We start from the raw sequence: 27785 nt of genomic DNA, 5'->3' as shown, positions 1-27785 counted from the left end.
TTAGGAAGAACTCTTTCGTGGCCCCCGGTGACGTTGCCATAAAGGGGCGTGTCCACTTCCTCCGACCAGAAGTAGAAGAGGAGGAGGAAAGCTAGGTAGCTGCTGCTGTAGTAGTGTGAGTGTGTGTTTGTGTGTGTGTGTGCATTGAAGCTGTACGCCACAGTGTCTACATACATCGGGCTACTCCGATCACCCACCGTTCTATTCAAAACTTCCTTAAGTGTTAGCTTTGTCCTGACTACGAGCCCGTCGAAAGGCGATCTGTCACCCCGTTGGAGAGTTGCGAGGTACAGTCGATGCTCAACTTACTGTACTTTAGCCACGCAGCTAACGACTGAGGGCTAATTAATGGGCTATACAGCGCATTAATCGTCCCGGGGGTTCGAGAATCACCCGTAGTTGTCCGGGTAGAAGTTAGGTTCGCTGTTTTAGGTGTTGTCCTGAGCTAACTAGTGACACGGAGGGTTATAATGAGTAACTTTATGGTGGGTCTGAGTCACCCACCAGGAACAGGGAAGCTTACGTTATTCTGTACTTTTGCGTTCTTCTGACATTGTGATGTGTGTTCAGCTGGATATTATTTGCTGTTATTACTCATTTGATAACTGGTTAAAGCTTATTTCAATGTTTTTTTTGTTCTAGATCATGGATTTTTCGGTGAGTAGAAATAGTTTCTTTCTATAAAATGTTCACACATTCCCAATGATTGACATCTTAGCCTTTCGATTTAATTAACTACGGTATATCATGAACGTTATCTTTATATTATCCAGAAAGTTAAAGCAGTGTAATCTCCTTTCGTTTCCATGGCAGCTGTCTGACGCCCTCGGAGACGTCCCGGGCAAGGCAAGTACCATAGGGACCAACAACCCGTCTGCCCCCGCCCCCGCCAACCCCGGCTGGCCCGGCGCTGCCCCAGGGGCCCCCACGCAGCCCACAGGCCCCGGCGGTATGCCTGGCGGCCCACCTGGGGCCCCAGGGCAGTTCCCTAGTAGCCCGTACAACACCGGCCCCCAAGCCCCGGGCCAGTACCCCGGGCCCCCTTCGGTACCCGGGGGGTACCCGGCAGGCTCCTGCGTCCCTGGACAGTATCCCTCCGGACCCGGAGCCCCGGGCCAGTTCCCCTCGGGCCCCGGGGCCCCGGGGCCCTTCCCCGGGCCTTTCCAGGGGCAGTACCCCGCCGAGGCGGCACCGGGACAGCTCCCCGGAGCCCCGGTCCCCTACCCGTCCGGACCCTTTCACTCCGGCCCCGGGGCCCCTCCCGGGCCCTACCCCAACATGCCCTTCCCCGGGGGACAGCCCGGAGCCGGGAACGGGATGTACGGACCGGGGGACCCCGGGGCCTTCCCCCCCGCCGCCGGCCCGGGGCCCTTCCCTGGGTTCCCGGGCGGGGCCTTCCCTCCCATGCCCCCGGGGACCTGGGGGTCGCCCGGAGGAGGCGGCTTCCCTCCCGCCCCCGGAGGAGGCGGCTTCCCTCCCGGCCCCGGCCCCTTCGGGGCGCCCATGGGGCCCTATGGGGGCCCGGCCTCTCCGGGCAACATGCTGGTGAGTCTGAAGTAGTTCAATATCATCAGTGGTATCGGCGCCTTGCTTGCTTTGCGGTGTTGTGTGTTGATTGGTGATTGGGGCACTCTAGAGCGGTTGGTGGTCTCTCTAGACTGGTTCTGGGCTCTTCTTCTGAACCTGGTGGACTCTAAACCAATTCTGGGGCTCTTTTCTTGCAGTTGTGGTCTCTAGGTTGGTTCTGGGCTCTTCTTCTGAACCTGGTGGACCCTAGGCTGGTTCTGGGCTCTTCTTCTGAACTTGGTGGTCTCTAGGTTGGTTCTGGGCTCTTCTTCTTGTAGTAGTGGTCTCTAGGCTGGTTCTTGGCCCTTCTTCTGAGCTTGATGGTCTCTAGGTTGGTTCTGCGCTCTTCTTCTGAACTTGGTGGTCTCTAGACTGGTTCTGGGGCTCTTTGCTTGTAGTGGTGGTCTCTAGACTGGTTCTGGGCTCTTCTTCTTGCAGTAGTGGTCTCTAGACTGGTTCTGGGCTCTTTTCTTGTAGTGGTGGTCTCTAGACTGGTTCTGGGGGCTCTTCTTCTGATCTTGGTAATCTCTAGACTGGTTCTGTGGTTCTTCTCCTTGTAGTGCTGGTTGTGGAGTAGGAAGACTCTTGACTATTGATTATTGACTGTTGATTTTGGAGTGGGCGGTTGTGGTGGTGACGGAGGTGCTTTGGGCTGACGGGGTGACGTCTGGCTGGGGCAGCTGGTTTTAGTGCTGAGGCGGCTCCGCCGGGGGGCTGCGCCTGCTCCGACCCCTCCCTCGGTGGTGGGTCGCTGCTGCTGCAGCGGGGTCTCATGCGGATGAATGAGGGCTGACGCACGCGTCGTCATGCACACTGTGTCTCTTGTGTTCCAGTCCAGGTTTTATCCGCCGTATCGCTGACCGCAATCAGCTAGTCAGTGACCAATCAGGAGCCAGGCGGCGCCGCCCCCCCCCCCTTGTCTACTGATGGGTTCAGCGGTTGATTTACAAAAGGCTGCGATGCTGCAGCTTGACCCCCGGCGGGGTCAAAGTGCAGTCTGATGTCTTGCCTTTTGCATTGTTTCTCAAAGCAGAAATATCTATATATATATATATATATATATATATATATATATATATATATATATATATATATATATATATATATATATATATATATATATATATATATATATATATATATATATATGCATATGCATATGCATATGCATATATATATATATATATATATATATATATATATGCATATGCATATGCATATATATATATATATATATATATATATATATGCATATGCATATGCATATGCATATGCATATGCATATATATATATATATATATATATATATATGCATATATATATATATATATATATATATATATATATATATATATATATATATATATATATATATATGCATATGCATATGCATATATACATGTACTCTACTATATATTTTTCATCCAGATGCCATCCCATTCCCTGTTGATCATGACATATAAAGTAGACTACCCCGTCCTCGTGATTTTCATCAGGTTGTCGTCTTATATTAAATTGTAATGATTTGTTTTTCCAAGTAATAAAATGGTTTCTAAGTTAGCCTGCTTGTCCTTATTCATAACATCGGCGGTTGCCAGTGGCTTGCGTAAGGCGGTAGGAAGGTCCACGAGGAGATGTTGACTCACTGGTCATTGTGATGTGATGTGGAATGTGGGAGAGGTGCAACACTCACTTCAACCAAACCTTTATTTAGAGTTTTTTTTATTTGGGTTTATTTCCATGACCGGGTGATCCCCTAAGACTCGATAGTTAAACCCTTTTATAACTTGGTGAACTATAACTTTATAGTTTTCTTTCTATGACTGTGTGTACATTCCTGAAGATCAATAGTTAAAGCTATTCGACTACGACAACATATTTCTACAGCAACTTTATTTGTGATGTATTTCTATGACGAAGTGCTTCAATACCCTTTTCCACTGTGGCCGTCCCTCAGAGGTTAAGGGGTACGCCAATGTAATTGTAGGTATTCATACTCATTAGGAATTATGTATTTAAAGGTGTCATATTATACCACCAGGTGTGAGTGTGAATAGCCATTACGAGCTGTTTTGGACATCTGCCTCTTCTGACATCACAAGTGGGCGTGTCCACCTACATGGGTGCTGGATAGATCAGATCAGCCTGCCGGCCTACCCAGTGGACTGGAGCAAACTGCTCATCTGTCCGTCATACATCTAGCTGGACACGCCCACTTGTGATGTCAGAAGAATGAACTACAGAAGAGTGATGTCAGCAGAATTTCCGAAACGGCTGGTATGGGCTAATCACACTTACACCTGGTGGTATAATATTGGACCTTTCTAGAACATCTCCATAATTCCTCCATAGTTTACAGGACCAGCTCTACTGCTTTAAACGGAGTTATTCCTCTCCCTCCCTCCCTTCTCTCCCTCGTCTCCCCCCTCTCCTTCTCCTCCCTGTTCCAGATGGTCCCCTACGACCTGCCCCTCCACGCCGGTATGATGCCCAACCTGCTGATCACCGTCGTGGGGGAGCCCATCCACGGGGGGAACAGGTACCCCGCAACTCATCCCTAATGTAGCCCACACTCACCGACAGACGTGACCTTTAGGAGTCTCACTCTAGGAGCGATGCGGTGGTGGTGGTGGTGGTGGTGGTGGTGGTGGTGGGTGGAGGACTCAAATGGGGTGGTGGCGGTGTACACTTGGGTTGGAGTGTGTTGGGGGTGTGATGGTGGTGGGTGTATCACTCAAGTAGGGGCTTCGTGGTGGTGGTGGTGGTGGTGTTGGGTGGAGGACTCAGACCCTGGGCTCTCTGCAGGTTCCAGGTGGACTTCATGAAGGGCTCTGACGTGGTGTTCCACTTCAACCCCCGCATGGCGGAGCAGACCATCGTGAGGAACACCAACCTGGGGGGCCGCTGGGGCCCCGAGGAGCGGGACGGGGACTTCCCCTTCGCCCCCGGCCGCCAGTTTGAGGTAACACACCCAAGGGGGACCGGAGGGCTCAGAGAGGGGGACGGGGGGGGGGGGCTGGGGACACTGGGGAATCAAACCCAGAGCCTGAGGACACTGGGGAATCAAACCCCGAGGACACTGGGGAATCAAACCCAGAGCCTGGGGACACTGGGGAATCAAACCCAGAGCCTGGGGACACTGGGGACACTGGGGAATCAAACCCAGAGCCTGGGGACACTGGGGAATCAAACCCAGAGCCTGAGGACACTGGGGAATCAAACCCCGAGGACACTGGGGAATCAAAACCAGAGGACACTGGGGAATCAAACCCAGAGCCTGAGGACACTGGGGAATCAAACCCAGAGCCTGGGGACACTGGGGACACTGGGGAATCAAAACCAGAGCCTGGGGACACTGGGGACACTGGGGAATCAAACCCAGAGCCTGGGGACACTGGGAACACTGGGGAATCAAACCCAGAGCCTGGGGACACTGGGGAATCAAACCCAGAGCCTGAGGACTGGGAATTACACTCTAACCACTACGCTCCCTCTCTCTCCACCCCCTCCTCTCTCTCCACTCCCTCCTCTCTCCGTCCCCTCTGCTCTTTCTCTCGCTGTCTCTCTCTCTCAACCCCCATCTCTCTCTTTCTCCACTCCCGTCTGTCTGTCTCTCAGTCTCTTGTCTCTGTCTTTCTCTCCCGAATTTTTTTCCCCCGAACATGTCCCCCGCCCCCAGCTGAAGATCCTGGTGGAGGAGGTCTCTCTCTCTCTCTCTCTCTCTCTCTCTCTCTCTCTTCCCCCCCCCCCCCCCCCCCCCCAGTATATTCATATGTCTCTTGCCCCCAGCTGAAGGTCCTGGTGGAGGAGGTCTCTCTCTCTCTACAGTATATACATGTGTCTCTATGTCTCTCGCCCCCAGCTGAAGGTCCTGGTGGAGGAGGACTCCTTCAAGGTGGCGGTGGACGGGACCCACCTGCTGGAGTTTGAGCACCGGATGGGGGGTCTGGAGGAGGTGACCCTGGTCCGGGTCCAGGGGGACCTGCGGCTCTACAGCGCGGCCCCCAGCATGATCTGAGACCCCTACACCCAGAACCCCACCCAGAACCCCCTACACCAGGAACCCCACCCAGAACCCCACCTGAAACCCACCCAGAACCCCTTACACCCAAGACCCCCCAGGACCCCTTCCAGAACCCCGCCCTGCTTTAGTTTCTCCGGGGCTAACCCCCCCAGCCTCACCGGTCCGATTCTCCTCCGTCAGTGGTGGTTCAATCAAAGGGCAGTGCTGGGCAGGTGGCTTCTAAAGCATGAAAAAGCGTATCCTGTTGAATTCTATGTTCTTATCCGATTTTTCCCTGGATCTGGCTGAGCACTTGCATTCATCATGCATTTATCATGCTGGTTTAAGATGAATACCATGAAATTAGCTGTCAAAGCATGAAAAATATCGATCAGTATTTTATTATACATTCATGTTCAATTTTGACATTGATTTGGCGCCCGCTTGCAGTACCCTCTCGGGCCACCGGAAGGCGGTAGTACATATAAGGGAATCGCTGATGTAACAGACAAAATACAAAACACGCACTGCAGCACACACACACACCGCAACACACTGAGGACTCGAGCGTCAACCTCGAGTCCTCAGGAAGCCCTTCTTGTTCAGACCACTCGCTGGTGAAAATATACAGGCACATATTCAGAGAAATCAAAAAAATCATATTTTACGTTAGTACTCTGAGCATCTGAACCACTTTGTGTCTATAAAGAGTGGCCTGTGTGGTGGTTTGCTACACGATTAATTGTATTATTTTGTATTTTAGACTAAAAGACGTTTAGCTGACGGTGACTACCACTAACACGACTAATAAACTATCACGACTCACGAAGTAGATCGAAAGCAAAGAGTTGGGCTGTCTTTCATGTCTTTCTGTCCGTCTCCATAGCAACGCACCAGCAGGTGAATCTTTTGTGTTCACTCTCTGCGGTGCTGATTGGTCAAATTAGCCTTTTTTCTGCCTGATCCATATGCATGACCTTGTTTGCTATTTGCTGATAATTGATGAGCTGTCTGTCCCGAGACGGGACCACCCATCAGTCAGGGGTAATGTGAGGTGTCGTTTCGTTTCTTTTGAAGGGCCCCTATTTTACCAGCAGGTGTGACGGCCTTTCTAATTTGACCCCTTTAGTGACATCACAAGTGGCCGGGTCTGCGCTGGTGAATAAATGCAATTGTATCCAGTCCACTGGGAGGTGGGTGGTCTACTCATCATGCATACAGGTGGACCGTCCCATGTGTGCTGTCACTACAGGGGACGCCTCGTCAAGGCTGATCCGCGTCACACCCTGTGGGGGAGGCCGGGCCTTTAAGCAATATTTATGAGCCATGTTCGTCCCCTGCCTTTCTTCAGTCCTCTGTATTGTTTTTGGTCACATTAAGTTAATGGTCACGTTAAGTTTTACAGCATAGGATTTACGTTTGAAGTGTCATAAACCATGAGTAGGTATTAGAGGTTTGAGAGTGATGAGTGGAAGGGGTGGTAAACATTTTCTCGCCAAAGACGGGATGGTTGTATTCGAGATTGTATGCGTATAAATAAAGACAGACAACCGTACGAACCGTGTGGATTGTGAGTTATGTTAATTAAAGCAACCCAAGACTTAAGTTATGAACTTGGAACATACTGAAGATAAATATTATCACAAAATCTCTAATTCTAAACGTGCCACGGATTGCAACCTTATTGTATTATTGTATCCATGCTCCTTGGTCTTTTCTCCATGCTCCTTGATCCATGCTCCATGCTCCTTGGTTCAGTAATAGGTCACCCATCTAAAATAAGAAGTGCCGCGTCTCAACGGCAGGGGGCGGTACGATCCCTGCAGACTGCGCGGGGGAAGAAGACATCCAGCCAGCAGACAAAACCGAAAGCGAAGCGATCGATCAGAAGTACTGCATGAGGGGGAAAAAATAGTTTGTCCCCCCCCCCCCCATCTTCGGATACACAGGAGTGTAACAAAATATTCACTGTACCCTATTTTAAACATGAATGGCTCGACGCACTTCGTCGCCAACGTGGTGGACATCCAGCTCAAGCGGGGACCTTCCGGTAAGATTGAAAACTCCTTCAATGAAATACCACAGCTAGAAGCTACTTAGCCGCTGTAGCCTCCAGCCTCCAAATCCCTCTTTTAAATAGAACCATGCAAAAGGTTGAATAATCTTCACAGATGGACTTTGGAGAAACAGCGGTCGCTGCTAATGCCATGTCTATGATACAATAAAATGTGCGTTGGGCATCTCCAAAATGTCCACTTTTCGAGATATTTGAAGGCCCCATCGGGTGACAGGAAACTTTGGGTTTTGCAATGACGTTGCCATGATTTCTCCTCAGTAGATCAGAAGAAGGCAAGCCTTCTCATGTTAACCATGTTAGTGTACACATGTCCCACTGTCACGTCGTTGGCGACAGAGGCACGCACATTGCTTATGTAGCCTTCCCAATGTTGCATGTGAAATTGCGTGTGTAACAATTTATATTGTTATTTTCGTAGCGCAAGTCAGTCGTTATAAAACGCGCTTCGTATCAATATTTTGTTACGTCTATACTCCTCTGCAATATTCGGACAGCTTGAACTTTGACAAAATTAGATAAATACTTTATATTATCTGGCTTTGCCGAGTTGGGGTTAAAGTCATAAAGACCCGTAACTACCAAGATTAGAATGTCTTTCTCGTTCTCCGATCATCAAGTGCGTGTGTGTGTGATTCCTCAGGCCTGGGCTTCAACATAGTCGGAGGAGTGGACCAGCAATATGTGGTCAACGACAACGGCATCTATGTGTGTAAAATCAAAGAGAACGGCGCGGCAGCACTGGACGGAAGACTAGAAGAGGGAGACAAGATCCTGGCGGTGAGTGGAAACACAATCTCTTGTCGTGGTGGTGCTAATGTTAGAGTAAACAGGGCTGCCGACACGCAGGAAGTCAATGAACCGAGGTTGTTTCATTATTGATGGTAGCAACCGCCCAGATGACTGGGCACCTAGAAAGTCCATGTTTGTGCTGATGTGGAGGTCCTGGTTCACAGAGGTCTGTCGTTGGTCTGTGTTGTGTCATCAATGAAATCGAGAAGATTCAGCAGAATCTTGTGATGATTCGAGGCTTGACAGTGAAGATTTGATTCGGGGGTAAACCTTTTCCATGTTGTGGTTCACTTTTATAGTATACCGCGTGTAGTTGTGTGAACCTTTAGGCCCAAGGGTCATTACACTGTCTTCCACAGTGACCTAAGTAACAACATAACTTAGGCTGGGAGGAGGCAGGAAAGTGTATTATCAGAAACACCTTAATGGTGTGCTTATGCTACAGAAGCCTTAGGAATAACAAATGCAAGCTACGTTATTATCGTATATTCATTTATTAGCAGTTGGCCATAACCACTACAACAGATATCCAAATACTTTTCTAAATTCCACACCTCAGCTGAAGAAAGGTCAAGACTACCTGTGCTATATAATCACACATCACCACAGTTAACACATCGTAACATACAGGTCAAGACTGTGGCCACAGGGTTGGTATCTGGAATTCTGTTCAGTCTGTAACCCTATCTTGATAGATTGGTACCACAGCTGATAATCTTTATGTGCTTCACTGATATGAATTTGCATCTCGGTCCCTGAGGCCAGCGGTACTTTAGATACTGCCTTTGTGTTTTTATGGTTGGATAACCTTTTAAGGTATCTCCTAAAATACAATGGCACGTATTATTTCAATCGACAGTGTAATAAAACCCTTTAGAAAAATAAAATACAATACAGGCTAAAAGCACTTTGAAGATATCCCTGTTTTTAAATGGTTATGGGAATTACAGTTTGCATTACGGATGGATAAAGACTGTTAATCTAGGACGCAAGACTGGACCGTAAATCATGAATAAAAAACACAGTGAAACTTTACAAAGGAAATGTGTTTTTTGCAGCCAGTTGGAGTCGCTGGTTTCAGCAGGTACTATGGCGCTGACTAGTGGTCCTTAAGGGGTACTGCACGAACGGAAGGAAATTAGTGCATTTGCTCGGCATTAGTGCATTTGCTCGGCAAAATGCTCCTGTTCTTTCCCCCCCCCCCCCCTTGGAGTCACGTGTTTTAACAGAGTCCTCTTCATCATGTTCTAACGGAGTCTTCCTCATCGTGTTTACTGGGTCTGTAGATAAACGGGAACAAGCTGGAGAACTGTAACCACGGAGTGGCGGTGGACCTGTTCCGGAGCGCCGGCGAGGACATCCTGCTGCAGGTCCAGAAGAAGGTCAGCCTCGCATCAGATCAGATCTCAATCCGGATTCGGCCTGTTCGCACATGGTTATGAAGCGTTACATCTGGACCCTGTTCAGAGTTCCCGTAGACTCTGCACAGCCTGCCCCCTTTGCTCCCCATTACCCCTACACCCCTCCTGCACACTTATTGTACGTTGTACGCCCTGGAACTTAATTTACGCACTTATTTTGAAAGCAACATTAACCGTTAGAGCAACATACATTTTCATCAGCTACGTTGTTTTAACGGTTATTGATACTTTTTTTTTTTAAATAATCGTCTATTCATTACGTGTGTGTGTGTGTGTGTGTGTGTGTGTGTGTGTGTGTGTGTGTGTGTGTGTGTGTGTGTGTGTGTGTGTGTGTGTGTGTGTGTGTGTGTGTGTGTGTGTGTGTGTGTGTGTGTGTGTGTGTGTGTGTGTGTGTCCCAGCACCCGCCCCACAGGAACGGCCCCTCCAGCCCGGATGCGGGGGGGGACTCAGCGCTGCCCGCTCTGGGCGTGCTGGTGGGGGTTCTGGGCGCGGCCGCCCTGATGGCCCTCCTCTACCTGCGCTTCCAGCCGACCCTCCGGAGGCCCTTTTAACCAAAGACACCCCCCCACTACCGCCCCCTCTTTTATACCCCTGGCCGAGACACTTTACCCGGACCACACGGGAAACGATTAACACAGTAACCTAACGAGACGTAGAACCATCCTTTGTTTGGGGGTGTTGGTAGATATGAAGGTAGCCGGTGCCTGCCCCTTGTTTTGCATATGTATATGTACCTGTATTTATGTATATGTTACACGCCGTAATCGTAGAGGTGTGATCGCCGCCGCCGCCAAACATGGCGCCTGACGTCGTTCTACGAAGGGGAGACGACTAATGTAGCCCATGCACTACAAGGATTCCTTCGTAATTAGCGTAGGTCAAAGGTCACCGCATAGCACCCGACATTTCAATGCCACCCCCCTGTGTGTGTGTGTGTGTGTGTGTGTGTGTGTGTGTGTGTGAGATACCAATTCACATCACTGTTCATCCACAGCGCCTTTTCACATCAGTGACCAATCACAGCCCGCAGGCGGCCATGTTTCTCTCCCCACCCAGGTTGTGTGTGTTTAAAAAAAAAAGAAAACGGGGTGTGATTTCCATGTGCATATTTGTCAAACGAAACAACAAAAGCCATATAAGTGCCGCTTCATGTATTGCGTCATGAGGGAAGAGAGGTGAACTGCTATATTTAATGGACTCTGATTGCCTTGTTTCCATTCTGTACAGGTTTGTCTGGTTGGCTCATGGGATGCGTAGAAATGGTCGCGTTCAATGGAACACAGTCACTGATGGTGTTATTTGTTAATTGAACCCCGTCGTTGTCTGCCGAATATTTTGCATACCGACGCTAATTGGTGGCAATGAAGAAAGTCACGTGTTGATTGGGTGACGGAGGTCAGGTGGTTCGATTGATTGACCGCAGCTAAATACTTTATATTTTCACCATTGCGGTTGGGAAACAAAAGTTCTCAATCTAAGAAAAACACCACCGACTCGTTGTTTTGCACTATAACCACGGTCTCAAATCATTCTGTCATTGCCTAGAAAGCCCAGCGGGTGTTTTTGATGAGGGGGTTAATTGCCATGATTGCTTTTGTTCATGATCAGTCAGTGTGAGGTGGATGTCTTGGGTTTAACATAGCTCTAGTGTGTAAATACATTTCGTTTGGCCGTGCTGGATGAGATAGTGAGTATGTAAACGTATGCCAGGATGAAAGATCAGAATCATTAAATTATGCAAATACTATGTGTTTGAGGACCAAGCACCTATTAAAATTCATGTTGAATTCTCTTATTTGTACTTTGGTGTATCTATACTTTGCGTGTGTGTGTGTGGGGGGGGGGGGGGAAGAATGATTGTTGTTATTTCCGATTATTTTTAATTTGAGGTTATTGTGTTACTGACTCACAGCCGATCCGGATCCACATACGCGCATCGTTTTCGACATCGGTTATTGGAGGATGTTGCCACAGAGGTGACTGATGTAATCAAATGCTTCCCCCTTCAGTGTGCTCTCATTCGCTGAGGGATAGGGCAGCGGTGTTCGTCGCCGTGTAACTCTTGAGCGATTAAACTGATCGGAACATTGTTAAATAAAAATAATATTTTTAACGAAACACTACTCCGGTATATTCGGTCCCGTTACGCGGATATTCACCGCGGCGACTTTGAAAGAAATTGATGCCAACAGAAGCGAGTGGAGAGAGCGGCTACGGACTACCGTCCACGGGAGATGCTGCTAACTCGGCGGATGTAAACCTCCGTATTGTGTCAACATGGCTCCAGCATCCTCCGTGACTGCTGCTTCCCTCGCTGTGGCGTTTTTTGCCTGAAAAATGGCTAGTGGTCGATGGGTTCGCTCCAGCTGCCTTCCCCCCGCCGTGGACGCCCATGAGAGGAGAGTGATATCGGCCAATGTGATCTCTGTCTTCGATTTGACCGAGTCGTTTGAGGCCTACCCTGCCCTAAGGATCAAGTTTTTCCATCGCTCACTGCTGCTGCCTCTGATCGCTTCGTCCATTCAAATTTTTTGAGGAGTCTTAGTTTTCTTTCTGCGAACTACCCCCCCCCCCCAGCTACCATCAATCTGTTCTGAACAGACTCCCCGGTTTCTGGCAGCGGGCGGTGGGCCGCAGTCTCCAGCCGCTCGATGCGCTCTGCTGGGATTTGATTTCAGGGCTTTTCGATTTTTTTTGTGGAGCTAAATTGATTGTGACATATCGCCGGGCATGATTTTTTTTGTAAACACTTGTAATTCTCATTTCTTCGGACATTATTCTGGAAAAACAACTTCCCTTTCGGGGGGGAAGGGGGCTGCTTGCCTCCACTGACCGAGAGAGGGCTGCTGTAGAGCGGTCTCTGATGTCCGCGCTGTCCGCTAGACTTGTTGTTTAGTGCGGGGCCACCAAGGTGCTGAAACTACTACGACACGTAGGCTACAGGACGCTCGCCTTATCCTCTCAGGTTTAAACCATGGCAAATGAACCTGTGATCCTTAATGTGTATGACATGGTAAGCAACGGTCCTCCTCCGCTTTAATGAATACAATGCATGAAGGGTAGTCGGTGTGGGCTTAAAAAGTGTGCAAAACACGGTTGCACGCCAAGCGTAGTTATTCCTAGTGTCTTGACATTGTTCTACGGTGTACACAGTACACCATCACTTAACCCTCCACAATACACTCCAACCAAATCGACGCCTCGGCGCCCTGTCCATCATATCTGATCCGAGATCAGATACACTACAGAGAATGATACACCGCTGGCCCCCAGTGGGACATAACGTCCTGACGGAGTAATCTGCAGCCATGACAGGGCTATCTAAATCCCCTGTCTATAACTTATATTTAATCGCCTGCCTTTAGGCTTACATTTTTTATATCTTCCAATCCAAGATAGTTCCGCTGACCAGCGGGGTGAATGCATAGGGCCTCCCCTCCACAGAATTTCTCGACACGGATCATAACCAAATAACACCCTTTGTTATTATTATTATTTTTTGTCATTGTTAATGTTGCATACGCGTCACAACAGTGTGTAAAGTTGTCTTCGACGCAGGCGCATTGGGTGTGAACAGTCGTCGTTTTTTTCAATTTCAAATTATTCTCGTCTGCCACAAAAGCTGGCCGTTTTCAAGTGTGTGATCTGAGTCCCACGATCTCGCGTGATCACCCCCACGGACGGAACACAGACGAGGCCCATCGTTCAGGCGCCCACTACATGCTCCACACATGTGAATAATGTACTACCAAGTCGACTTAGCCGCATTATTTACCACTATTTCTCAAATGTTGCATTTTAAGAAACTTACATTTGATTCCAAAAGCACAAATTTTGAAAGAAGTTGGGAGTTGGTGCATGCCTATATCGATGTGTACACGCTTCAGTGATGGTCTGGGAGACTACGGTTAAATATTACTATGATTGCGTGCTGGAATTAATAATGACTAACTGTATCACACACACACACACACACACACACACACACACACACACACACACACAGTCTCAAAAACAGAAGCACAAACGGCATGCACATAGTCTCACACACATTGAAATGCACACTCACACACACAAACCATACTTCCTGCAGATGGTGTCACACACACACACACACACACACACACACAGATATCTTCAAGTAGCCTCTGAGATGAGGACCTAGAGGAGGCCCCCAGCAGACAGCTGAGGGGGTCGGGTTTCAGTGTGGCTCCGCAGGGAGTCCGGGCTGAGGCACACTGCCGCTTTCGGGCTTCGTAGACAAAACGACACAGGAAGTGGACCATATCTGCCTCTCGGCGTTTTACCAGAGAGCGCAGACGAGCTGCAGGGGCAGGGTCGTTTGGCGGGGAGGTTGATTAGCCCCGAGGCCGGAAGGGAACGGGTTTGATCCCCGACGTCCACAGTCGAACAGTCGGCCTCACATTTACATTCCGGGCATTTAGTAGACGCTTCGTCTTGCATTTGCACCCTTGAGCCAGGCATCCCGACCCGCCGTACCTCCCCCCTTGATGACCTGCGTCTGAATCCACCGTCAGAGACACAGGGGAGGAGGGCCTCGCCGAGTGGCGCCAACGCTCTCCGGCGCTACAGCGCAGACAGACGGGTCTGGGCGGCCTCGCCTCTGAAATCATGCCGTCGCTCCAGTGACGCTCTGGCATCTCTGCCCGGCCGCTGGAATGTTGCGTGGGTGTGCCGGTCACATGGTCACATGGGGGGGGGGGGGGGGGGGGGGGGGCTGGCATTCCGTCAAATACCAGCCGGAACAGACACTTGAGATGTGACAGGAGGGAGAGCGACGGGTGATGTCCACAGCAGAGTGCTGAGCTGGGAGGAAGAGGAACACGGCGGGTTTCAGGGGAGAGTTTCGTTGTCATGTTCGAGATCCCAGACTTCTTCTTTTGTACCCTGAAGACGTTGGTGGGTCAGGGGGCAGCACACGGGGGGCCAGTTCCTCTGTCAGAAGACGCATGAAACACGACACTGTACGCAGCACAATGCACAATGCTCTCTAGGGGCTGTCAGCCCCCCCCCCCCCGCTGCACTCAGCCCCCCCCCCCCCCCCCCGCTGGGTAGCAGCCACTCCAAAGGGGTGACGGCATTGGTCAGGATAATTGTGAGGCAGCAATCTTGTTCTGTGATTAATTATTGACGGCTGGCCGTGCATGGATAGCTTTTAACGTCGGTCCTTTAACGCAGGCCGGAGGGGTATTGGACCCGGGGTCAGATGGGTTAGCAGGTGCAAGCTACTGGCGGGAAGTAACACTGTGTGGTTCCTTGAGTGACTTCCTGTTTCCTGTTAATCTGTAAGCATCAGCGGTTAGCGTTGACGAGTGTAGAAAAGACCGAAAGACGATTCGATGCTTTCGGCCCATGAAAGTATTCAAGATGAAGTGCGTGTGTACTGTACTGCTTGGAGGACACACGCCCACACAGACAGACACAGACACACACACACACACACACACACACACACACACACACACACACAAAGTATACTAGTGTGGTATAGACTCAATTAATTAATGAATAAACCTGCAGCCATCCTGCACCCATATGTGGTTGCCAGGGAAACGTTGCAGTGCAGCTCCTAGGTTCCCAGCTCCAACGACTGATGACTGATGATGTTTTGATTGTTTATCCTCGCTTTGGATAAAAGCGTCTGCTAAGCTAAATCAATGAATGAAAATCAATGATGTATGCTGCCTGTGCATTAGCACACTCTCTTTGATATCAAAAAATACATTGCGGTGAATTAATTCCCTGTTCCAAACCGATCTATACTGTGTGTTGACCTCTCGTTTTTCTGTCTGTCCTTTCTCCGTTGCCTTAGTACTGGATCAACGAGTATACCTCCAACCTGGGCATTGGGGTCTTCCACTCCGGGATCGAGATCTACGGCCGAGGTAAGGACCGCGGCGGCGGACATGTTGGGGCTAGAGCCGTGGTTTGACAGACATGATGCCATCCAATGATGGAGTCATCAGTGAGTCATCACAGTGTGTTATTGTGGGTGATTATGTAACGGCCATTGTGTTTCTCAGAGCCTGACTAGGTCAGAGAACTTTTCTTAATAACTTGAATTTAATTTTCTCCATGCAAATTCCTTCCCACATACAGTTTGTGCAATCAGTTATCAGTATGAAATGTAAATAACATGTATTATTTGCATATGTCATGGATGATGCCTTAAAGGGCCTCTGTTTTATCACCAAGGGCGAGGCTGATTTCAAAGTGTATCTCCTGGGGACATCACAAGTGGGAGGGTCCACCCAGACAGATAAATCATGTTAACGGCCTACCCAGTGGACTTTAACCCACTGGTATGCCTGGGGGTCGATCCATCACATAGTGTTGTACACAACCCCACTCGCTGATGTCACCAGCGGGCAGATTTTGAAATTGGCTTCTTATGACTCACTGCCCTGACACCTGGGCGTGAAACAGAGTCCCTCCTCGGGGCAATGTCGAACCATCAGACCTGGGGTCGGCAGAGACCGCCGTCCTACGCAGCGCTGACCCCCCCCCGTGTCTCCGACCTTCTGCTCCCCAAACGTAGAGTTCGCGTACGGCGGGCATCCGTACCCGTTCAGCGGTATCTTCGAGATAAATCCCGGGAACGCCAGCGAGCTGGGAGAGACCTTCAAGTTCAAGTGAGTCCCCCCCCCCCCCTTACACCCGCTGGTCTACACACAGTCACCCTCAGGGCGGCGTGGTGTAGTGGCTTATCTCTCCGCTGAAAGGTCGTGGGTTCAATCCCCAATGTCCTCAAAGCCTACCTGTAGCCGTCGTGGACCGAGGTCCCCTTACCTGCCTGCTTCTTAACGACATGTGTTGCACAACCTTGTGTATTTAATGTAAGAAGATGTCTCTGATAGTAGTAATAGTACAGAGGGATATTACCAGATGGTGCACACTAACACTCATGCACTGATGGTGGGGTCGACGATGCCCATCCGGTCTCTAGTTTTGTCGGGAGCCGTCGTTCGAGGACTCCTTGAGCGACGCACTTCAGCTCAGAGGAACCGGGGGTCCGACCTAAAGGCCGAGCCCCTGAGCGGTCCACTGCTCCGGTTGGTGATTGCTTTTGCGTTTCGTAAACAGGGAGGCCATAGCGCTCGGCACGACGGACTTCGCCGAGGAAGACATGGACAAGATCATGGAGGAGCTGGGGAAGGAGTTCAAGGGGAACGCCTACCACCTCATGCACAAGAACTGCAACCACTTCTCCTCCTCCCTCTCCGAGGTCAGTCCTGGCCCGGCCTTCCTCTTCTGCTTTTCTGTCTGTGGAAGTTTAGGTTCACTAGATACCTAAACCAGATAAGGTAACAATGTTCATGAAGTAACAATAGCTTCGAAATTCGCATGCACAAATAGATCATTCAGTCAGGTAAACTTTATTTTTTGCAAAACTGCATGCATCTGCAAAACAAGAGCAACAACACAATTAGAACCAGGATTAGTTTAAAATGAACAACATTTAAAATCTTAATCTTGACTTGAAGCAAGCTAAACTAAATTGTTAAAATATCTTCCCATTGTACTGTCCTCAAGCCTGAAGACTCCCTAAAGACTTTAACCCCTTGAGGTTCTACTTCCTGTCTGTGCGTCTCCGGTTCTTTAACCCACTGAGGTTCTACTTCCTGTCTGTGTGTCTCCTATTCTTTAACCCCTTGAGGTTCCACTTCCTGTCTGTGTGTCTCCGGTTCTTTAACCCACTGAGGTTCTAGTTCCTGTCTGTGTGTCTCCTATTCTTTAACCCCTTGAGGTTCCACTTCCTGTCTGTGTGTCTCCTTTTCTTTAACCCATGAGGTTCTACTTCCTGTCTGTGTGTCTCCGGTTCTTTAACCCCCTGAGGTTCTACTTCCTGTCTGTGTGTCTCCGGTTCTTTAACCCCTTGAGGTTCTACTTCCTGTCTGTGTGTCTCCTATTCTTTAACCCCTTGAGGTTCTACTTCCTGTCTGTGTGTCTCCTATTCTTTAACCCCTTGAGGTTCTACTTCCTGTCTGCGTGTCTCCTGTCCCTCCAGCTGCTGTGCGGGCGCGAGGTTCCCCGCTGGGTGAACCGGCTGGCCTACTTCAGCTCCTGCATCCCCTTCCTCCAGAGCTGCCTGCCCAAGGAGTGGCTGACCCCGGCCGCGCTGCAGAGCCACATCAGCATGGGCCTGCACAAGGACGGCCACGGCGACCCCAGCGACGAGGACCGCTCCTCGCCGTCCTCCCCCACGGGCGCCGGCGGCAGCGGCACCGCCTCGGGCTCGGGCTCGGGCTCCTCCCACAGCTGCCGCCACAACGCGCGTCTGAGGGGCGGGTCTTTCCCGGCCCCGTCTCTTCCGGCTCCTTCTCCGCTCCCCCCCCCCCCCCCCCCCCCCCCCCTCCTCGTCGTCCCCGCGGTCCCCGGCGACCTCTGACCTCCTGAACAGGACAGCCTCGCGGGTCGCCGTACGACCCCCGAACCAACCAACCACCTGACCTCACTCTGCCCCGCCTCCGGGTGCGGAAGGAGGCGGGGACAGAACAGAAGGAAGACCTCGTCTTGGACCTCATCAGCGGAGCGGAGCAAGACACCCCCCCCCCCCCCCCCCCCCCCCCCGAGGCGGCCGGACCGCCGCGCTGTGAGACGGACAGGCAGACGGACGGACAGGACCCCCGCGGTGCGCTGAGAAGGTGCTGAACAGGCTCCTCCTCCTTTTCTTAGTAGTTGTGTTTAGTATTTGTCCATGAACCTCTACACCCGTGTCAGCCTTTTACCCACCACCCCTCCCACCTCCTCTGGCTAGCTGAGACGACACAGGCTACCAGGAACTCCTAACCTGCTGGCAGTCGGGCAATACTTGTTGGATAACCTCTACGTGGCCTTGTATTCATACTACTAACCCATGCTCCCCCCCCCCCCCCCCCATCTTGAAGAGGTTTCCGATGGGCCGTTGTTGTTTTTACAATCTGAAATAGTAACATCTAGAGTTATCAAACGTCCCGGCTAGACAATGCCTCAACCCAAAACCTTCTTGACGGTGGATTTAGGTAAAGGTCATTAATGAGCAGGTAGGGGTTAGGGCATCTTGCTGAAGGATTTGAGCAGACTTGGGAATCGATCCCAGTACATGTCGACTTGGAGTCTAAAACCCGACCTTCCAGTGACCACTTAAATAAGCTGAATTGACCCTGAGGGCCTAGCTAGTCATATGTACAATTAATGGTTATTTCCATGTAATTATCCCCACTGACTCACATGTTTATATTTCCAGACCAACAATACGTTTGACAGTAAAAAACTTCAATGGAAGTAGCTTTATGGCAACCAGATGCAATGGAGAATCATGGGAAATGTAGTCTTTATTCCTGAACATGCTCCTCTCTCTTCTTTAGCCTTTAACATGCCCGTCAGCATCTTAGGGGCCCCATATATGAATGGAAACAGAGGTTTGTGGTCGTAAAATATTTATAATGTAGATGGGTAATGTAAACTTTGAGCCATTTCTAAACCTTTACAAACACTGTCTGATTTATTCTGGTTCCTCTATCTGTCATTGAGGAACTGGAAATGTTCAGTACAGTCATGTTGATGAGGTTTGAGGACAGGAGGTTTTTATTTTGAAGCAAATCAATGTAAAACGAAGCAGCTCTATAGACAATAAACAAGAACCTGACTTTCTCAAAAAGCAGTGGATGCTCTTAACTTTTATAATGAAGGAAACTTTATATTACAACAACAAAAACAACAACTGTGTTACTAACTTCCTCCGTTTGAAATGCAGTTCTGACCTGTACTACTGCAATGTTCTTCTACACCAAGTGTCTGGGTGGAGCTCAGCCTAATCACATTGGTTCTCCACCCAAAACTCCACTATCATGGCTTTATATTTGTTGACAAAAGGCCTACATACCTGCTATATACAGGTAGCATTATACAAGGATAATGTGATTCAACATGAATTATTCTGCCCATTATATTTCTGTGTATATTATTTAGTTAGAATCAAGAACAGTGGCCCTTTAAAGAAATGAAACCTTTAATTATTGTAATTCTTGATATGTTAATTCAATATTGATTACTTAATTCGTATTAAACAATATGGTGCTGAACTTTAACCCCCTTGGTCTGCGGTCTGCGGCTGTATTTGTCCAAATGAGATGGAAATAGAAAATGAATTAATCATTGTTTTTCAGTACAGACAACTGTTTTTGTTGTTTTGTGTTACTGATTCAATGCAGGCTGTCGGTACAGCCTTTTTAAATCTCCAAGCATGTGTATCATTGAATTGCCATGTGTTAACGTTGTTAAATCTGAAACATTAATCCATTCATGGGCTATCCTTAGTCTCGCGACCCCTCTCTCAGGAAGGTATACGTGGCCATTCAAACAAACTTAACAAGTGTATAACAAGTCTAGTTTATGGATGTATGTGTAAACCATCTATTTTAATGTATTTATTTTTTCATCACCGGTCAAGTCCTGTTACATTTCATCATGTGTCTAGCGTTTTATAATGGTTTTATTTGACGGTTTTTAATAATATGATTGATTACACTTTGGATTGATTGCAGTATTCCATGCTCAAAACATTTGGACCGACTGACAGCCAGACAAACCTTTTGATCTCCATTGTATTGTGACATCCGTAACCATGTATGTTCCTTTCCTAATGCAAGAAAGTTTTGAACGGTATGCTGTATTAGAATAAATTCAGACAAATCAAATAACAATGAAACTTTCTGTATATCCTAGTCGAGACAAGATATGTGTTTTTTTTTAAACCATTGTCTACTTATTGGACGTTATTAACTTTTTTGATTCAATCAATTACTTTTGTATCCTGTTAAAATATGTGTTATAGGCCAATAGTGGCCTACATATATCATACTGTATACATCTACACAATAGGGCTATATAACCCTTCCCAAAGAGTAATACATTAGATGCATCATCTGATTTTGTCAAGTAACACAACTAACGTAAGGATTTACTCCCAAAAACATAGTCCTTAATTAGGCCACAACAGGGTACAATGTAAATTCGCTTTCAATGTAAATTCGGTTCCTAAGTAGTACCGCTGGGTTGCCATGACCACGATATGACGTGTCGATTTTTTAGGGTTACTACTGAAGCAACTTATTAACGCACTTTGGGTCATTTTTGTGAAATGTAGCCTTAATATATATTAATTTAGTTACATAATTACTACCTTAGAATATCTAAAAGGTGTTTAATTATATCGTACCATTTAGTCTGGAGAACATTTAGGTGCGACGAAACAGCGGATGTGAACCAACCTGGCAACCCTTCCTCTTCCTCTACTGCCGTTTCGTACTTCGCACGGTCTCGCCATTTTGATCCAACCACCAAACCCTGAAGTTGTACCACACTCTCAGATTTAACTCACTGCAGAGAACACCAGACGAAACTTATGTGAGTATATGTTTGTGATTGTATACGTGTATAGCAACATGGATTAAAATGTTGTGGGTGATTGTTTTAAATAGATGGCTAAAACGAGGCTGACTCGACGCTAGCTAAATGCTACTAGCTAACCTAGCTAACGCTACCTCCTCGTTTGCATTTCTTCCTAAAGTAATACTAGCCGGGGTTCAGTTGAGTGCAAAGTAAAAATAACGTCGGCTCTGAAATTAACCTTCGGCCGGCTGATTATATGGGGCTGAACCAGTACTGAAGCGGCGTGGTCTCTCCCCCAGTCAGTGCAACATGAGCGGGTGTCGTGTGTTCATCGGCCGCCTCAGCCCGCATGCCCGGGAGAGAGACGTGGAGAAGTTCTTCAAAGGATACGGACGGATCCGGGAGATCAACCTGAAAAATGGATTCGGATTTGTGGTAAGTTTTTGGTTTTTGTTTTAAGCTGATACGTTTTTATTTTGAACTCGTCGAATCAATGGACCTTTTTATAAATGGCTCGAACTAATCCTAATGTTTCAACAGGAGTTTGACGACCACAGAGATGCCGACGATGCGGTTTACGAGTTGAACGGAAAGGAATTGTGCAGTGAAAGGTATTTATGGAACTCACAAAAAGATATTATTTATTAGTAAGAACTACAAGTAAAAATTAAAAAACAATTATTTCTATATTGCGTCCCCTTGTGGCCAACGTTATTTGTACTAGTTTATCAAATTCGTCTGCGTCGACACGTTACAGGCACGCCTGGATGCTCTTAATGGTTAACGCTCGGTAAAAGTCCACCAATGTGTAACTTTTTCCCCTTTCACTTCTTCAGGGTCACAATTGAGCTGGCTCGTTCCAGGAAAGGAAGGGGTGACGGAGCCGGCCCAGGGTCCAGCCGCTTCTCCCCACGGTTCAGCCAACAGCGTCAGTCCCGCAGCAGTGGATCCAGGTAGGCATCTTGGTTTCCCCTCATGGTGGGCTCTCCTTCTGTTTCTTGGTAACCCCCACAGAACCAGTATTACGGGTTAATCCTTGGTTCCCCTCCCCCTTCTCTTCATTGTGAGGCTAAGGTTACCCGTAGTCTACTTCAAGACATCTTGGGATACTAATTTCTTACTTTTGTTAGGGTTAGGCGTGTTGAAAATGTTACGACTTTCGTCCGATAGTGCAAGCAAACTAGGGCTCAGCCTAACACTGCAATAATTCGGCACACATCTTCGGCACCCCATATGGCTACATGACATGGTGGTACTAGCCGTGCTAATGACTCAATTGTAAACCTTATACAATCTATTTATTTTTAGTTGTGGTATCCCACTGTAAGGGGGTCTAGTCCTGCTGTGCAACCGGCCTGTTGGCCACTGGCTCAAGCTCATCTCTAATTGTTGTTCTTTTGTCAGGTATGGCCCCCCTGTGCGTACAGACCACAGGCTCATAGTGGAGAACCTCTCGTCTCGTATCAGCTGGCAGGTGAGGATTTCAATCTGTTTGTTCCCATGTATATTAACTGCCATCTGATCTGTCTAACCCTGTACTTTCCAAATGCAATGAACAGCCTTTGTTAACCTGTTAAATCACATTGTAACAATGTAGTAGACTCAGTATAATTACAATACATTCAAATTTAGCTTCAGTGTTCTCTAATTTGACCGTGGTTTCTTTCACAGAAGGCACCGTTAATACGGCTGCTCTTTTTTTTTTAGCCGCTGTTCTCATATGGTTTGTCTGTTCGGAGCTGCATGATGCACACCCTCGCGTTTGAGAGGCTGCAGTGCATAGCGCCCTCTCCTGGCTGTTTGTCTGAATAGTGTCCATTTGGTGCCTCTCCTTACACGCAGTTGCTGCTGGTCTAAGTCTTGGCGGGGCCCCCTAGCGGGTGAAAGTGGTCTAGCGCAGGATACGGTAGCTTAAGGAGGTCTGGCGGTTCTGTGGTCTGGCTTCCCCCACGACTGCTGTAACCCCTTCATCCCGTTTGGGTCTTTTTCTGTTGCTGATGGAGCTTGGTCGGGGGTGTGGAGTGGGGCGCGCACCCCTCTCCTCCGTCCTCCTTGCTCTCTGGTGGGTCCTTGCTTGTGGAGGCTGGATTCCCAGGTGAAGGCCGTGGTCGTTTCTCAAGGGCTTAACACTGCATTGGTTCCCCATTGGTTTTCTATGTGGACTCGTGGCTCTAGGCTTTAATCTACCCCTGGGTATGGAACGGTAAGTAGCAATAAAACTCATGTGATTGGGGTATTTTCTTTTTTATTTAAGGGGTTGGGCTGTTAAAACTGTAGATGGGTAGGGGAGCTACATATGAAGGGCTGTAGATGGAGGGACGGTAGTTAACAGTAGTTAATTAATTACACTGTACTTTGCGGGAACCCAATATTGATTAGCCACAGATAGATTTGTAATTGAGAAATAGACTTGAAAAGATTGTCCACTAAGCCATAGTGTGTTTATATATCTAAATATATTATCAATGCCCTGTGAATACCTTTTTTTTAACACTTTCCTTTGTGTTGGCCCATGTAGACCTACATTAAGTGTACACATTGAAACTTCATAAGAATAGAAACTAGTATAGATGAACCCCACTGGTACCTAGATAAGGTGTTGGGTCTATGGCAGGACACTCCCCTTTTATCTGACCCATCACCTTGAAGCAGATTTGAAATTTAAGGACCCAATTACTGGGACTTATTTTCTTTCCCATCAACGTACCAATGGCTGATGGAAACTCTCAGTACAAACACAGCACTCCACCTATTGGCCTGACACGTACAGGTGTAAACGCTGTTAACTGTTGCCTGCCCTGTTTGTTTTTCTTACCAGGTTTGAAAAGGATTTCAATGACACTAGACGGTCACTTGTTTTGGTCCTTCGTTAAACGTCTGTCTGCCCCTTTTTGCGCCAACAGGACCTGAAAGACCTGATGAGGAAAGTAGGTGAAGTCACCTTTGTGGATGCACACAGAACCAACAAAAACGAAGGGTAGGTTGTGGACCTTCAGGAGAGACCTGCTCCTTTCCCACCTCACGGTCGCATGTGTTCTGCCAAGAGGAAGGGGTGTTGTGTGCGTTCTAACACAGGGTTGCTCTCGCTTCGATACCCACAGGGTGGTTGAGTTTGCGTCTCGCAGCGACCTGAAGAATGCCATCTCCAAGCTGGATGGCACAGATTTGAACGGACGAAAGCTGAAGATCTTTGAGGATCGCAGAAGGAGGTGAGAATTCTGACCGGGCTACACAAAATAGACGCCCGTGTGGAGTTATTGCACGCCGATTTAATTAAGTTGACAAAAGTAGCAGTCAAGTACAGTAATACACTAGAAAATAATAGAATACAGTAGAGGTATACCATAATCCCATCTACATTTCTGAATAGATGTGTGCTATTTGGGGGATTGTTTCAAGTTACATTTTATTTGTAAAGCACTTAATCACAGGTCCAGTCTCAAAGGGCTTAACAGGCCGTATATTTATGACACCCCCCTGACCCTAGCCCCCCTGAGGTCAAGAAACACTCCCCAAATTAGCAAGGAAGGAATTCAGAGTGGGGATCCCTCCTTCCAGGGACGATCAGGAGTGCAGTGGGTGCCGTAATACACATGCATACAGGCAAAACATTTGTCTTCCAACGCTGGGCCTACGCACGCTCATAGTGTGGGTGTTTCCCCAGAGGGCATCAAGCCCTGCCCCTGGCGTTGTCGGGGGTTCTCGATGTGTTCCGACGAGGGGTAAACCTTAACACTCTCCTTCCTGTCTCCACAGCCAAAGCAAGAGCCGCTCCCGCAGCTACTCCCGCTCCAAGAGCCGCTCCGCGAGCCGCCGGCGTTCCCGCAGCCCCCGCAGCCGCTCCCCGCGCTCCCCCAGCCGCACCCCGGAGCGCAAGTCCTCCCGCAAGCCGGCGGCCCGCTCCCTCTCCCACTCGCCCTCCCGCTCCAAGTCTCGCTCCAAGTCCCGCTCCAAGTCCCGCTCTCGCTCCCCACGGCCCGCCCAGACCAAGCAGGCGTCCCGTTCCCGCTCGCGCTCGGTGTCGGCCGGCAGCCGGCACTGATGGCGGGCCCGGCCCCACCGCCGCCGCCGCCGCCACAGCGTAACGGACTGATGCACGGACACCACCACCACCCTGACCCCACCCCTGTTAGCCGGCGACGGAGGCGGCCGGCCCTCCTTTGATCCGGTGCGGGTCGCTGACCGGCTGGCGGGGCAGGGCCTCTGTAAGGAGGCAGTCTGTTCGCTCTAAATGCTCTTGAACATTGTTCTGCGGTAACGTCGTTGCTTCGTTTTTTGTTCATGGTTTGTTTTCCTTTTTCTCTTTAAAATCCCTCCAGCGTGTGTCGGGAGCTCTTGAGTGGTGCGTCGTTTCGTCTGGTTTAGCGTAGGCCTTTTTGTTTGGTTCTGGACAAACACTTGAGTTCAGTTTTTTTTTTTTTAATTTTAGGCTGAGCGCGTCCGTCTCTCCAGAGTCAGCGAGTGAAGTGAGTCTCCCCCAGCAGTGGTGTTGTGATGTGGTCACATGCTGTGACTCCGTCGGCCATGAATCACCTGGAGTCCTCTTAACAATGATTTATTTTTCTGTTTTTACATTCACTGCCCTGTTTATGTGAAGTACTGCATGCTCCATTAACTTAAATTCAGTTTGCGGTCTGTGGGTGTGAACTGGCCGTGGTGTAGGCGTCCTTTTGGCTTTTCAATTCTTCTGTGTCAGTCTATCAATATTTTTACAGTAAAAACCTGGTTTTAATGTCTGTCATGTAGTCCGTTTTTTGTGTCGGTGCAAGTCGTTCTCTGGACTGCTCACATTAAAGAGGCCCTTTTTGTTTTGTTAGCGGGCTCCAAAAGATGAAGGTTGTCATTGCGTCTGGACTTCGGAATGATCTTGACCTGGGACATTTCAAACCATCTCCAATGGCCCTCTTGACTATACCTCATTTCAACAGTAGTGATAACTTGACATGCAAATCTAATAACATTTATAAAGGTGAAAAAGAAATGTAAATATTTTGAGTTTTATTAACACTTCAATAAAATTTGGTCCAATTTTAAACTGGCTTGCTTTTTTATCACCCTGAAATGAATAGATGAAGGCTGTTGCATTTGTTTTAGACTACTCCTTTTCCGTTGCCATGATCGCCCCGTGGACAATGAGAATGTACACGGGTTTCAAACTTGAGGCAGTTTGCATGTCGTCCAAGAGAGGCTCAGTGGAGCCTGAAGTCGTCGAGCTGATAGGGTTAAAGCTAGCCAACCAACCCGGTTATGGTAAACGGGTAAAGGTTGGGTTTGTCAGTGAACTCATTGTTTCAGCTCGAATTTGAACACCATTTGTGGGCGACAGTTCAAGGAAATTGGGCGGCGTGTTACGACAGATTGACACATTGTGATACTATTTGAGTACAGTCATTGGGTGTTGGCGTTGTAATGAGCAACGTATATAAAACATGACCCATCGTGGTGTGATACTTAGAAGTAACCAGTGGTGTAGTCTATTTTATTGTAGTGGGTATACTGTGATGATTCCCTCCCATCCTCGTACAAACCCGTCCCACCGGTACGTGTACGTGTGTGGCGCTTATGGGATGTCGCACCACACTCACCAACGCAGGGGTCTACAACCCGCTGATTTAAGAGTATAACGATTATCAACAATCATGGAAAGCTGAGTAGGTTTATCAGTTTTAATAACAGTATGAACAAATAGAACACAAAAATGAAAAGTTGTCCTTTGTATAGCAATAGCACATGCTAAACAAGGACAAAATCTACTCAAAATAATTTAATGAACTGTTTACAACAATGGCTAACCAGTGCATGAGAAGGAGATGACAGGAGACTAATGTTTCACGCTTTCAATTGCTCTAATTTGAGCTCTTACTGTTGTTATCTAACATACTCATCTAAAAGTAACAAGGAGATATAAAGTGGGATTAAAACATTGTCTTCTGTTGACTACTTATTATGTGGTTTACACATTAATATGGGAGTACTGGACACACACGCACGCACGCGCGCACGCACACACACACACACACACACACACACACACACACACACACACACACACACACACACACACACACACACACACACACACACACACACACACACACACACACACACACACACACACACCCACACACACACACACACACACGCACACACACGCGAGAAGGAGGGGCCGCTTCGCGCTTCGTAATAACAGAGACGGGGCAGAACGCGAGCCGAGCGCGCAGGGGGAATTTTATGAATGGTGAATGTAGGAGATAACTTCCCCTGCTTAAAGTATTTTATTGCAGTTATACCCAACCGGTATTTGCGAAAAATAAACACAGAAGTGAAAGATCTGTCACAAGACGATTGACACGTATCCGTGCACATTTTTAAGTGGGTACACGCAAATCCTGGTGCGTTCCTAGTGGGTATACGGCGTATACCTGCGTATCACGTAGACTACACCACTGGAAGTAACCCTCCCTTCGTCTCGGAGCTAAACCCAAAACAAACCGCTGCTTTTGCGGCACTCCAAGCCTCAACACGCACCTCTTT

The 27785-nt window shown here is 48.4% G+C and overlaps 4 protein-coding genes across 7 annotated transcripts; all 4 read left to right on the top strand.

Annotated features, from left to right (window-relative positions):
- The first annotated feature begins 25 nt into the window (after positions 1 to 25).
- lgals3a (lectin, galactoside binding soluble 3a) lies at positions 26 to 7124 on the top strand. Of its 3 annotated transcripts, none has more exons than XM_060051581.1 (6): positions 26 to 115; positions 643 to 657; positions 814 to 1545; positions 4017 to 4105; positions 4372 to 4528; positions 5429 to 7124. In XM_060051581.1, exons 2-6 carry the CDS (start codon positions 646 to 648, stop codon positions 5582 to 5584), a joined length of 1146 nt encoding a protein of 381 aa, XP_059907564.1. In that variant the 5' UTR covers positions 26 to 115; positions 643 to 645; the 3' UTR covers positions 5585 to 7124. The 3 variants fall into 3 exon arrangements, with proteins under 3 accessions (XP_059907564.1, XP_059907563.1, XP_059907562.1); XM_060051580.1 differs by having other exon boundaries at positions 48 to 280; XM_060051579.1 differs by having other exon boundaries at positions 52 to 287.
- Positions 7125 to 7380: 256 nt separating this feature from the next.
- On the top strand, positions 7381 to 11649 carry synj2bp (synaptojanin 2 binding protein). Its single transcript, XM_060051715.1, has 4 exons — positions 7381 to 7619; positions 8287 to 8423; positions 9722 to 9817; positions 10256 to 11649. Exons 1-4 carry the CDS (start codon positions 7556 to 7558, stop codon positions 10406 to 10408), a joined length of 450 nt encoding a protein of 149 aa, XP_059907698.1. The 5' UTR covers positions 7381 to 7555; the 3' UTR covers positions 10409 to 11649.
- A 120-nt stretch (positions 11650 to 11769) lies between these two features.
- Positions 11770 to 20584, top strand: LOC132457380 (deubiquitinase DESI2). 2 transcript variants are annotated; one of them, XM_060051665.1, is made up of 5 exons: positions 11770 to 12870; positions 15691 to 15763; positions 16417 to 16510; positions 16962 to 17103; positions 17887 to 20584. In XM_060051665.1, the coding sequence occupies exons 1-5, from the start codon at positions 12832 to 12834 to the stop codon at positions 18265 to 18267; spliced, it is 729 nt and encodes a 242-aa protein (XP_059907648.1). In that variant the 5' UTR covers positions 11770 to 12831; the 3' UTR covers positions 18268 to 20584. The 2 variants fall into 2 exon arrangements, with proteins under 2 accessions (XP_059907648.1, XP_059907649.1); XM_060051666.1 differs by lacking the exon at positions 11770 to 12870 and having other exon boundaries at positions 15701 to 15843.
- A 524-nt stretch (positions 20585 to 21108) lies between these two features.
- On the top strand, positions 21109 to 26286 carry srsf5a (serine and arginine rich splicing factor 5a). The gene is made up of 8 exons (XM_060051650.1): positions 21109 to 21266; positions 21551 to 21686; positions 21792 to 21862; positions 22088 to 22204; positions 22656 to 22725; positions 24155 to 24228; positions 24353 to 24460; positions 25008 to 26286. Exons 2-8 carry the CDS (start codon positions 21561 to 21563, stop codon positions 25291 to 25293), a joined length of 852 nt encoding a protein of 283 aa, XP_059907633.1. The 5' UTR covers positions 21109 to 21266; positions 21551 to 21560; the 3' UTR covers positions 25294 to 26286.
- Positions 26287 to 27785: the final 1499 nt, after the last annotated feature.

This window comes from Gadus macrocephalus, chromosome 5, assembly GCF_031168955.1.
Source record: "Gadus macrocephalus chromosome 5, ASM3116895v1".
In the NCBI taxonomy this organism is placed as follows: Eukaryota; Metazoa; Chordata; class Actinopteri; order Gadiformes; family Gadidae; genus Gadus; species Gadus macrocephalus.
This window is presented reverse-complemented; position numbering and strand designations above follow the sequence as displayed.